The sequence below is a fragment of the Clupea harengus genome, chromosome 16, assembly GCF_900700415.2.
Source record: "Clupea harengus chromosome 16, Ch_v2.0.2, whole genome shotgun sequence".
NCBI classification, from domain to species: domain Eukaryota; kingdom Metazoa; phylum Chordata; class Actinopteri; order Clupeiformes; family Clupeidae; genus Clupea; species Clupea harengus.
In genome coordinates, this window is record NC_045167.1 from 12,883,041 (window position 1) to 12,895,781 (window position 12,741).

Below are 12,741 nucleotides of genomic sequence, written 5' to 3' on the forward strand. Positions count from 1 at the left end.
AGGAAACAAGGAGAGAGATGGAAGGAGGGAGAGAGAGAAAGAGAGAGAGCTGATTTTATCTGGCCTGGCTCTGACAGCACAATCTGCAGCCACAAATGAGCTCTTCCTTTAAGGACGTCCAGGTCATTAGCTCCCTGGCTGGCTGGCTTGCACCACTGGGAGTGGGGAGGGAGGGCCAGGCAGTGAGGCTTCCAGCACAATAACCACCTGCTGCTATTTACATAATTAACCAGAGCATCTTACACCCTGGAGCGGAAGGAAGGAAGGAAGGAAGGAAGGAAGACAAAAACATCTCAATGAGGGGCAGCTAGTGCTGATACATATGGAACAATGATGCCGGGAAACGTTAAATTATGTATGGAAGAGAGATATGGAAAATGCAGTAAGTGGACTGGTAGCTGTCTGCAGGGCAGGGCAGGGCAGGGTAGGGCATCGTGGCATTAGAGGGCACTGGAGATTGGGCAACTTTCAGTTCAGGTGCAGCACACCCTGCCCTGGTGGTCTGACACACACTGTGGCTGTATAAGAGCTGTGCTCTGCAACTCTTTAACTCCCTCCACCCTCTCTCTCTCTCTCTCTCCTTTCCTACCTCTTCCCACTTACACGTCTCGCAGGGCAGCTACGGTGGCCTAGGAAGGACACCCTGGTCAGTGACCTTCAGAGGTAGAAGTGAGAACATCCAACTCATGTCTCCCTCTCCACTAATGCACTCTCCGGCCCTGCGAGACCCATATTCACCCCTAAGACAAACTAAACTCTCTCTCTCTCTCTTTTTTTCCTCCTTCACTCTCTCTCCCTCCCTTTCTTCTCAGCTGCACTTAAGTGGGTTTTAGCACTTGAGCCTTGGCACGTCATGGTGGACATGCTGCCTGGAGTGCTCTGACCTTCACGGGCCCTGCAGTGGCACTGTGGGGTCAAGAGAAGGTTGGGAGAGAAAGAGTGAAAGGGAAGAGAGAGAGAGAGAGAGAGAGAGAGAGAGAGAAAGGTGAAGTGGAGGACCTACAGCAGGTGCTCTAAGGCAGGGAGTGGAGAGGACAGGATAGAGAGCTGTGTGAGAGAGAAAGAAGAAAAAAAAGGCTCAAGAGGGAAGGTATCTAATGGGAACCTTGATCCTCGAGGGGTGCAAAGAGGAGGGCGAGAATCCAATTTCCAATTTACAGGTAAGTGGTGAGATTTACCAGGGGCCTCCGGGGGGTGGGGGGGAGGTGGGGTGCTGTTCCCGTTGCTACCTGCAATTCCAATCTCAGGGAAGGGAGGGGATTTGAGACACTATGTGTGTGTGTATGTGTGTGTGTGTGTGTGTGTGTGTGTGTGTGTGTGTGTGTGTGTGTGTGTGTGTGTGTGTGTGTCAGGGGCGAGGCCACATAAGGGCCAGGGTGGGCCAGTGCTGCCCAGATTGACAGCTGGCCCACCCAATCAAAGGTCAAATGGTTTGCAAATGAGAGAAGAATAAAAACAACGTAGCTTGTCACATGCAAAAATAACTTTTATGTATTTAATAAATTACAATTCTGCTCCACACACAAATACGATTTTATTCAATGTCAAGTCTTATGCTTAATCGGAATGGGTAGGCTCCTCAGACATAGCTAGCTGCGTCAATCAATTTGACCATATCAGACAATTTCTAAATGCGATAGATAGCGTTACGAGGTTATTATTATACCTTCCATGATTAGCCAACATCCATACAATATGCAGCTTTGTAATGAGCTTGATTAGCCCATAAATGGGGAGGGAGAACGAGAGAGCACCTGTGTGTATATGGTGCATAAGGAGTCATTATTGGACATGAGCAAAGTATGGCAAAGTGCGAGGAGAGTAATATTAGGTGGGTGGTGTCACATATATGGGTGGTGTCACATTGGTGTCATAGTCTTTCAGGAGGCTCCAGTTGGTCAAACAGTTCAGTGGCTTCAGTACACTCAGAGGTAAATGAGGGCAATGCCTGTGGTGTATATTTGCGAGTGTGTGTGTGTGTGTGTATGTGTGTGCGTGTGTGTGTGTGTGTGTGTGTGTGTGTGTGTGCGCATGTGTCTCAGTCCTGAAGGCCAATGCCACCCAGCCTGGCCACAGTAACCCACAGTTAGCTGTAGGAGTGAAGCCTGACTGAAACAGACTGCCGAGGACTAAGTGCCGCTCCGCACTTGGAGCAGTGCACTCTCTACCGATCAATCAGCTGGGATCGTCTGTGTGGGCCTCCCTGTCCTGTCCTGTCCCGCCCAATCTATCACCTCTTCTGTTCCCTGTCTGCATCTGTGACTGTGTTTATATTTATGTCACTAAACTCTATTTCCTTCCAAGTGAACCATCTACAGTGTGTGGAATGTCCATTTGTACTCTATGATCTAAGTTACATTTCAAAGGGTGCCTGGGTAATCATCAGTGTATGTGGATATCTTAACATCTAATACATACATGCAGAATTTCAGATTTTAGATCACCACCCAGGTGGAATCGCTAGTTCTGACAGAATCCATGAACTGCAGTAATGTTTGACATCCTAGCATAACAGCATGTGTGTGTGTGTGTGTGCACGAGGCCAATAGCCTGTGTGGTTTTAGAGCTCCAAGGTACTTACATGTTATGCAGGACACACCAGCCACAATGGGGATCTCCAGAGCCCAGGCACTCACCGCAGCTGGAGTACAGCTCACACATCTCCACTGGCACCCGTGTCAGCTGAGGGAGGAAAAGACAGCCATCAGTGAAAGGCATTTTGGGAGATGGAGTCAAATCGGCCGTGAAGTCAGCATAGTCACCAAATGAATATTTTTTTTTAAATTAATGAATGAACCTGGAAGACCCCAGTTCCATTACCGTTAACAAAGCCGGCCCAATCTAAGATAATAGTCTGGCAGTCCTTGCTGTGTTCTGATAGAGCAGCTGCCAGAGCAACAGATCAGAGAAAAGTTCAGTCCAGGACTTCCAATCTCCAACCTCCAATCAAATAGCTGGAACAGGTTAGCTTACTGTTCTGTCAAATGAACTGAACTAATGAGGAGGGAGATAAAAGAGAAAGAGACACAGAGAGAAGGACAGTCCCTGTAGGCGAAAAGTGACTGGACTTTATCCAGCTCTAGGATTTAGAGATTGAGAGTATGAATGGAAATGGAAAGAGAAACCCAAACTGCTTGCGGTAGCAGTTGCTGAACCGTTACTTTAGAGGGATCCAAGATAAGAGCGACAGGTATGTTAAACCTTCACGGTGTGCTTAAAGCTTGACAATTCTGTAAGAAGTTTGAAGTGCAGTTTGACTGCCAAACTTTGCCAAGCTTTTCAGAATCACAGTGGCTCAACTCGGCACTAAACTCAGTGCTGTGTCCATCTGTACCTCTCTGTGTGAAAACAGCATCCTAGCCACCTCTCTCTGACAGCCCCATCTGTCTGCAGGAGGCCCGGTTGCCGGTGTCGGGTCGACAGGCCGAGATATAGATATAATAATCCCCACCGGGACCGGACTCCTGCGCCTCGTGGTCTCCATAGAAACGCCACAGAGCCCCTTTGCTTTCATCCGCCACTTTTTGATTAATGACCCTTCACTGGCGGATGACTGCTGTCAATCACCCACTTTGCCGCGGCGACAGATCAGTCAGAGGGCGGCCCGATTGGGAGGGGAGAAGGCGGTCAGAAGGGAGGGAGGGGAGGGGAGGAGAGGGGAGACGAACGATGTTGTTATGGAGCCTGAGGTGCCAGGCTGGGCGTCAGAAGGAAGATGCCCAGGCTCTTCTATTTCTATTCTGTTTGGGCACTGGGCTGTCAGGCGAGTGAGGCTTTGATGGGGCGACGAGGATGAACGGTGCCGCCATCCTCCTACTAAATAAGAGCCATCTGATCCAGCTCCTCCCTTGAGAGGTTTCGAGTCTCAATATTTTAAAAAGTTCAATCTTGTTTGGGTGACAGTTCACATACATCAGCAGCCGACGTTTACTACTCTGGCAAGACGGAGGGCATTTTTCTTCGAACTTTTCAACTCCTCAAAAACATCCAGGCTGCCATTCACTAGAATGACTCAAGCTGAATTTCTGTGATGATACATGTATTGTTTCACCTAAAACATAACTTCAGATTCTCCCCAGTCTAACAGTAATTTGCTGCTTGATGGAAGACTAGCTTTTAGTCACAAGAAAGGAACACTGATATATGAGGGAATCACAGTCCATCTTTCACACATGATTCTTCTCTCCTACTCCTAGAGCTTGCAGGAGTCTGCTCTAAGTCTGTTGTTAGTGAGAGTCTGCCCAAGATTTCTTTCTGTTAACAGAGAATGTGTAAAGCGCCTTGAGACAGTTGTATTGTGTTGGTGCTATACAAATAAAATACAATACAATTGTATTTATAGAACATAATAAGAGTCGACAGTTAGCAGATGTGCGTTAGCATAGCATTTGACCACTGCATTACAAAAATAACCTACAAGCAATCTAGGCTAAGGACATACAGGGTGTTTTTAGGTGTCATTGCTGTTTAGCACTGTAGTGTGTCACTTCATATCCATTATCTCATTCATACTCGTAGGGTGTAACACCTGGCCCTAGAAGTGAGTTTTACAACACTTCTGTTATTTCAAGCAGCTATTACACACCTTTAAAGAAGCGTTCACTTTGTACTCTGAGGAGGACAGGAGAAGTGCTGTATAATGGTTGTAATTGCCTGACCTTAAGGAGGGCAACTCAAGGATATGCATACTCATATATGAGTGACTCATTTAAGTATCATCTGATAAACCCTTACATTTAATGGCTTTATGATCTGCACAGACTTTGTGAGAGGGAAAGAAAGAAAGGAGAAGGTCTGTGAACTGGAGATGTTCTGCAGAGAAGTAGTGGACAGGAGAGGTGGTGTTAAAGAATGAGAACGATCCCAAAACAGGACGAGGCTGGAGAGAAAATGACAGGACACAGACATTCCGCAGATGCTGATATTTTTAGATGGGTGGGCAGGTTTGAGACGGAGCAGGGGCCTCCAGATGAGGGGAGGAGGGGGGAGGAGGGTGATGGCTGAGCCTCTCTTTACAAGTTCTCAGGAAAAGAGAGAGGGAGAGAGAGAGGGAGAGAGAGAGGGAGAGGAAGAGAGAGAGAAATCCATTACACCAGAGCTAGAGATCCAGGGCCTGATTCATATCAGGGGCTCTGTGCGTCAAAGCTCTCAATTTCAGTGTAGTGCGTGTCTATGTGCCCCAGTTCATTTGTATGTGAGCAGGGACATACCTGTGCCTCCGTCAGGCTATTTCACAGTGATTAAGCGTTAAATTACAAACATCTGCCGGTGCTATTACAGCAGCCATTCTCACTATCCAAATGTCATTCTCACTGTCCAAATGGCTTCATAGCGACTTGAAAGCACACACAAAGAGCATAGGAAAACAACATGTGAAATAAATTAAGCTTGAACTGAATCCATATCAGAACTTACGCGCCCGATGTTAATCTTATTTTGTCAGTCCTCTTTTAAGATAAGGAGCAGTGGTTCCCCCAGTGAAAGGTTCCTCTGTGACACAATGACCTTTCATCATTCAGAGATGAGGTTGTTTACTGCTGTTGTGTTTGTGTTTGTTGTTTATTTTTTCTCCTCCCTGACTGCTTGGTTGCTCTGGGCCAATGGCGTGGCATCGCTTCATCATCAACGGAATAAAGTGCCATAGAATCAGGGGTTCAAAGGGGAAAGCCATTACACAGCGACGACGCAGGGAAATCAATCAGAGGCCACCTGAATAGGGTGTGTGTGTGTTTGTGTGTGTGTGTGTGTGTGTGTGTGTGTGTTTGTGTGTGTGTGTGAATGTGCCGGGATACAGTACCCAATCTACACACATGCCACAAACACACACATACACACACACCACATCTAACTCAATCTCAGCCCCGATCTATCATACACAGACAGGCCTCTCACACAGAGACGTGAACCAAATGCAGAAAGAGAGAGTGAGAGGGAGACAGGCGGAGGGAGGTGAGAAAGGGAGAAAAAGAGCAAAGGGAGGATGGAGGAGAGAGAGAATAACCATTTCAAATCTATAACCCCCCCACCCCACCCTGAGAGGCAGCGCCCCTGTCTGCTGCGTCTCCCCAGGCGGCCGCTCAGCCCCTGATCAGCCCTGCACCATTCATCCAGCCATGAGTCTAATCACATGGCCAAGACAGCACAGCCACTATTTATAGAGCTGGAGCAGCCTGCTTAGTCCACAGCATCTGCACTCCTCCCTACATACCATTTATACTCTGCACACACGTGTGTGTGTGTGTGTGTGTGTGTGTGTGTGTGTGTGTGTGTGTGTGTGTGTGTGTGTGTGTGTGTGTGTGTGTGTGTGTGTGGGTGTGTGTGTGTGAATAAAACATGCAGTTTGTGAAAACATTCAGTGCTATTCTCAAAAGCAAGCCAAATGATATGTGGTTGTGTAGTTATCAGTATGCATGTGCTATAAAAGCCTTTACAATCCTTGAAAGAGAGACAGAGAGTGTGTGTGGGGAAGGGGGGGAGGCAGAGAGAAGAAATGAGGGAATGAGAGAGAGAAAGGAATTGAATCAAGGTGGCCCCACGCTAGGATACGGTGATGCTGGCGTTTGGTTGTCACAACAGAAGTATCTTGCATAACCTCAGCAACTGGGCGTGTGTGTGGATAATGCATAGCAACACCAAACTGTGCAGTTCAATCCTGCAGACAAACACTCAGGCTGTGGAGATACAACACTGATGGACAGACACCAATTTTCCTTTTGCACGAGCTAAGAGCTTGGGCTGCATCAAATGGCATAAAAACATGCACTGTGTTCACCAAAAAAAAAAAAAAAAAAAAAACATCTGTTCTTCTACGGCTATTCACACTACATCTGAATATGGCAGAACATGACAATTTGAGAAACATTTTACTTTTACTCCTCCCACCCTCTTACCCTCTCTCTCTCTTTTTCTCTCTGTCTCTCTCTCCATCCCTCTGTCACATAAGCGGGTTTAGCATGTCTGCAGCTAGCAGCTGTTGAGCTTAGCCACTCGCCTCTAATGCACAGCAGCGCTTGATGAAAATTGGCCCTTTCCTGGCCTGGTCCACTAACAGAGGGAGTACATTAACATGAGGCTGGGCGGACAGGGTAGGAAAGGCGGGGTGGTGGGGGTGTTGCTGGGGGCTGGGGGGGCAAGATGGATGGGCTCCGGGGCAGCTCCCTCCCTCTCTACTGGAGAGAGGAGAGGAGCAAACAGGACTCCCATTACCACAGTAAATCCATTAGATTATTACTCATGTATATCCCTCGTTCTGTTTGAGGGGGATAACAAGGCATGCTAATGAAGGAGGTTGATGAACGACAGGGGCACGCTGATGAATGCACCTGCTAAATGCAGTTTGGCTGAACTGTATGTGTGTCTGGTACTGTGTGTGCGTGTGTGTGTGTGTGTGTGTGTGTGTGTGTGAGAGAGAGAGTGTGTGTGTGTGTGTGTGAAAGAGAGAGAGAGAGAGAGAGAGAGAGAGAGAGAGAGAGAGAGAGAGAGAGAGAGCGTATGTGCTTTACTAAAGGCTGGTCTAAGTGAACCTGTCCAAAAAAAGAGGGCGTGGATGTGCGTTAGCCTGTGGCTATGCATTAGCGTGTACATACACCACTGAGCCAACACGCCGTGTCCAAATGACACCCACTACAATTTGTCCTCATAAAAAGGAACATGCTCGAGTTCAACGTTAGGTCCTGACACACCGGGCCATAATGATCCATGCAGGTCGGCTTTGCCGGTGACAAACTCACCCATTCCAAATCCTCAGCTTAATGTCCCCGGAGCTCGGCAATAACCATGCCCTCCGATTTATCATTTATTAAACCGGGATGGAGTTTTATTATGGAGTCTAATCCGCCTAGCTGATCTCTATTCCTGTACCGGTCTGCCGTAATTAAGAGAGAGCGGGAGGTTATTTTTTTTACCTGCAGCCAAAAAGCTCTCCAATCTTGGCCGGTCAAATTAAAGTCGGCCGCTGCCACCAACGCGCTGCTGGCGGGTGTGTGTGTCATATTGCTTTATCTGTGTGTTCTCTCATTTGCTCTATTCTCTCTCTGCTACTTTTAAATTCAGCCTGAGATGTGTTTGTTCATTTGTGCTTTAATCAATAGCCTCGCTATTGTCAGACGGAGCTTGACAGCGGATCAAAGCATTAAACTGGACCTGGGGGAAGAAAAGCCCTTGTGACAAGGTAAGGAGAAAAGGTGTGTGTGTGTGTGTGTTTGTGTGTGTATGTGTGTGAGTGTGTGTGTTTGTGTGTGTATATGTGTGTGTGTGTGTGTGTTTGTGTGTGTATATGTGTGTGTGTGTGTGTGTGTGTGTGTGTGTGTGTGTGTGTGTGTGTGTGTGTGTGATCATTCATTCAGACATTTAAAACGCCACAGCCTCTTATCAGCACCCCAGTGTTGTGTTTGCATGAGAATTTGTGAGGCTGGGGACAGACATGGTGACATCAACGTTCAGCTCCAGACCATTGGCCGACCATAACCACCGCAAACACCAGCCACTCCTCAGCCAATCACAGCTCTCCTCTCCATCACTCTGTATCTCCCTCTCTGACACAGCCTGCACCAAGAAGCCAACAAACCAGTTCCACAGTAAAACAACACACACACACACGCAGTTATACACACAAACTCAAGCGCACCCACACAGACACACAGACACGAACACACACACACACACACACACAAACACACACACACAGGCAGGAATTTATGCACACGCATACATGCTTGCACACTCACACACATGCACAGACAAGCTACAAGCGCACATGCACACATATGCATGCACACAAAAGCACACATTCATACACACACACACACAGACACACACACACACACACATGCATACTCTCACACAAACGCACACTCACACACACACACACACACACCTGCCTCTCCAGCAGCATAACGCTTCCACTATCGGACCCCGCAGCAGCAGCAGCAAGGGGCCTCAGCTGACCGGTAGCCCTCTCCTCATCACCTCCTCATATGATTTAATCCATCACCATCTCCAGCCCTGAATTATTTATCTCTCCCCCGGCCCCTGGACCCTCGGCCACCGCCACACGCCTGCCAAACACGGCCAATACTGTTTTGCCTCTGCATTACACAGCACATAAAACACACATCTATTGTCTCTGTCAGGGATGTCAACGGATGACGGACGACCCCAACACGAACCATTAGTTAGCAGCTATCGCTCTCTCTCTCTCTCTTTCTCTCTCTCTCTCTCTCTCTTTTTTTTTGTTGTGAAATGACAAAACCGAAAGAGAAACACCCATCCCCAAAGATTGGTGGGTTATTAAAACGCCTATCATGTCTTTCAGTCGTTCTCATAGAGGCCCGGCTCAGGCATTCAATGACTGGGGAGGTAACTGACAGCCTTCTGTCCTCCTGGGTGACTGATCGGCCTTACTGGGCATCAGCGAGGCAGTTAGTGGCTGTTCTCAGTGTCACTTTAGACGCTTCTAAGGTGGTTAACATCACAGCACCGTGACAGTCAAAAAAGCTTCTAAAAGGCTGTTGCTGGGAGCTGGCCGACTGTATTGTCATTGAGTTAGCATTCAGAGCTGGTTGAAGGGTGACGTTTACTCGGTAGTGGGAGGCTGGGACTGGGCTAGGACTGGGCTGGGCCAGGCGTGTGTCTTCCTGACCAGTTTGGTTGTGATGGTAGAGGCAGACAGGTTTGACAGCGTGGCATTCACAAGCTGATTCACAAACATGTTATGTCTCTCATACAGAGATGTTTCTGCACAAATATGTCTGTGTGGGTATTCGCGTGTGTGTGCATGTGTCAGTCTGTGTATATATTGCCTGGGGGTATTTATTTGTATGTATTCAGCCTATGTATTCATGCATTTGTGCCCATTCTTGTAAGTGTGTATATGATTGCGATGCTTAAATGTGTGTGTAGGTGTGTGAGCGTGTGTTTGTGATGTGTATGTGTGCGTTCAATGTGACGTGTGTGTGTGTGTGTGTGTGTCTGTGTGTATCTGTGAGTTATCGCGTGTTTGCGTGCATTTAATGTGATGTGTGTGTGCGTCTGTGTGTTAACATGTTTGTGTGTGTGAATGCTGTGGCCCCGTTGGGGCCCTGCTAGGTGCTGCCAGGCCCTCTGGGGACACAGATGGAAAATGCAATTATGTCTCCTGTGAACCGGGCCACTCTCTCTACTAACAGGATTTGCATTCTGTCTCCCACAAGCAGCACAATTACATCAGAACTAATTCTGTCCAGGCTGGATCATCCAGCGCCAGAGCTGTGGGTTGGGGGAGTGTTAAGCATAGTAAACAAACTACCAGAGCAGACAGCCATCTAACACACACACACACACACACACACACACACACACACCCTTCCACTCAATCCCTGCCAGCAGAGGCGACATTCATCAAGACTTGGGTTTCATGCTTTACTTCAATTTTGTCAGTGCCAGTTTCGGGATGTGCCGAGTCCATTTACACACACGAGGGTGTGAGAGGCTCCGTGTGAGAGCAGAAGTGTGTTAACTTTCACCCCGTCTTCGCTCCAGTTTTCTGTTGACACTCCCTATGAATCGTGCCAAAGGGGCTCAGAAAGTCAATGTCCTCTCCCTCCCTCCTTCCTTCCCTATGTCCCTCTTCTCCTCCCTCTCTTCTTCTTCCCTTTCTCCCTCCTTCCCTCCCTCCGTTCTTCTCTCGGGTTAAGAGACAACAGCCTGCAGTGAAGTAGGCCACAGTAATAACCCATTAAAAACAGCTTCATAAACTCCACACCGCGCCAGGGGATTCTTTTCTAGGCTCGGCCCAATGATTGTCATTAAACGCATGGCTCTAATTGAAATTAAAGGTCGTCTTTATTAAACATTTTTTGATGAGATGGCAGATGCAACCCGCCCCCAACACCCACCCCCATCATGAGAACCAAAGTAAGAGCTGGATTTCCCCAGAGGCCAAACATGAAATAAAGAAAAGCATTTGACTTTGAGCAGCTTCTGTGGGCACACATGCATAGTACACACAGTTAATAATTCACCCACTCTTCACCTGAGAGTTTTCCCACTCAGGATATGAATAATGAAGATGCCTAAGCTGTGGCTTCGCAATTCCCCACCATATGCAAGACCTACGACACACGCAGCCAGTCCTGAAGGCAACATATGGAGCAAAAAAAAAACTGCATCATTAAAAGAAATAAAAAAGCACACATTTTACAGAAAATGAGGCAAAAAACCATCAGCCTCACAGATGCAAATGACACTGTTACTGCGGCACTTAAAGCGAGAGAGATAAAGAGAAGGTGCTGACAGTGCGGTTCATCTCTGAGCTCAGGCAGGATTGAGCACGTTTCCACAGACTCTGCGCTTCCCAACAGGCCTCTAATGACTATTTCATCTCCAGGAACAACCATTACCACCCTCAATGGCAAGCAAGACTTTGTGCTATGGCTGTGGGAGAGGACGGAAAAGCCTGAATTATGCACTTCTTAAGAACAAAAGAATGGGGTGAAGCAGGCGCGGGGTCATTTCTCTGGCAGTGTAAGAAACTGGCTCCAAGCAGCAACTCTAACCCCTGTCATTATTCAGTCCGGATGGGCCCCAGAGAAAAGGCAAGGTCTATTACTTCACTGTACTGACTCCCCCCAGTACTCTCTCTCTCTCTCTCTCTCTCTCTCTCTCTCTCTTTCTCTGTGTGTGTGTGTGTGTGTGTGTGTGTGTGCGTGAGAGAGAGAGAGAGAGAGACATACATGGGGAGAGAGAGTTAGGTGTGAGAGAGCAAATGAGAGAGGGGAAAGTGAGAGACTATGAGCACATGAGAGGGAAAGAGAGGCCCAGCACATTAAAGAAACCCCCTTTGACCAGTCACTCACGCACTGACATTGATAATATGCACACTCTCTCAACAGGCAGATTGGCTTCTTTCTCTTAAAAAGATGTATTTATCTTGACTCTTAAATGATATAGGAGAGAGGCCAGATTCAATTAGGAAGGTAATCGTGGGGATTAATAAAGGGGGGAGATGACAGATCACTCATTCAGCTGTCTGATGAATTAACCCTGTGAAAGAGGCTGGGGCACCCCACATCAGTGCAAGGGTGAATGGATGTGACTGTCAACCCCCCATCATACATGCAAATACACACACGCACACGCACACGCACACGCACACGCACACGCACACGCACACGCACACACACACACACACACTCATCCACTGTCATGGCACTTGTGTTTAGTTTTTTTTGGGATGGGGGGGTTGGGTTCCTTCGCCCATTAATGGTCTCTATTTTCTCAGAAATCCATATTTTTTTTCTCAAAGAGGGTACAGTCCTAGTAAAAAAAAGCGAGGTAATGGTTGTGGCTGAGGTGTGTGTGTGTGTGTGTGTGTGTGTGTGTGCGTGTGTGTGTGCGTGTGTGTGTGTGTGTGTGCGCACGCATAAGCAGAATACTCGGTGAGGCTATGCACAAGGCTTTCTAGCTGCTCCTTGGCCTGCACTGTTACTACAGTCCTCTGTCATCGACTTTCTTCTCCCCTCTCTCAGAGATGAGTCACACTCTCTCCCTCTGTGTTTGTGTGTTAGTCAGAGGACAGAGTGGAAATAGGTGTTTGCTTACAGCAAGGATTTAACAGCTTTCTGCAACCGCCTCTGAGCCTCCCAGTCATCCAGCCCTGTGGGCCACCACAGGCGGCTCCAGTGGTCATCACACCCCAGGCTTCGGACACCCGATGGCGGCCTCATCCCAGTGGCGGAGCTGCCTGGGTCGGTTGTGATGGTC

At 47.9% G+C, this 12,741-nt stretch overlaps 1 protein-coding gene across 3 annotated transcripts in view; it reads right to left on the reverse strand.

Annotated features, from left to right (window-relative positions):
- The window catches only part of plxna4 (plexin A4), a 240,052-nt gene that overhangs the window by 94,221 nt on the left and 133,090 nt on the right, over nucleotides 1-12,741 (reverse strand). For all 3 annotated transcript variants that reach the window (XM_031583020.2, XM_012824522.3, XM_031583021.2), the window contains exon 5: nucleotides 2,582-2,682. In XM_031583020.2, coding sequence (XP_031438880.1) covers nucleotides 2,582-2,682 — 101 coding nt within the window. The remainder of the gene's footprint in view (nucleotides 1-2,581; nucleotides 2,683-12,741) is intronic.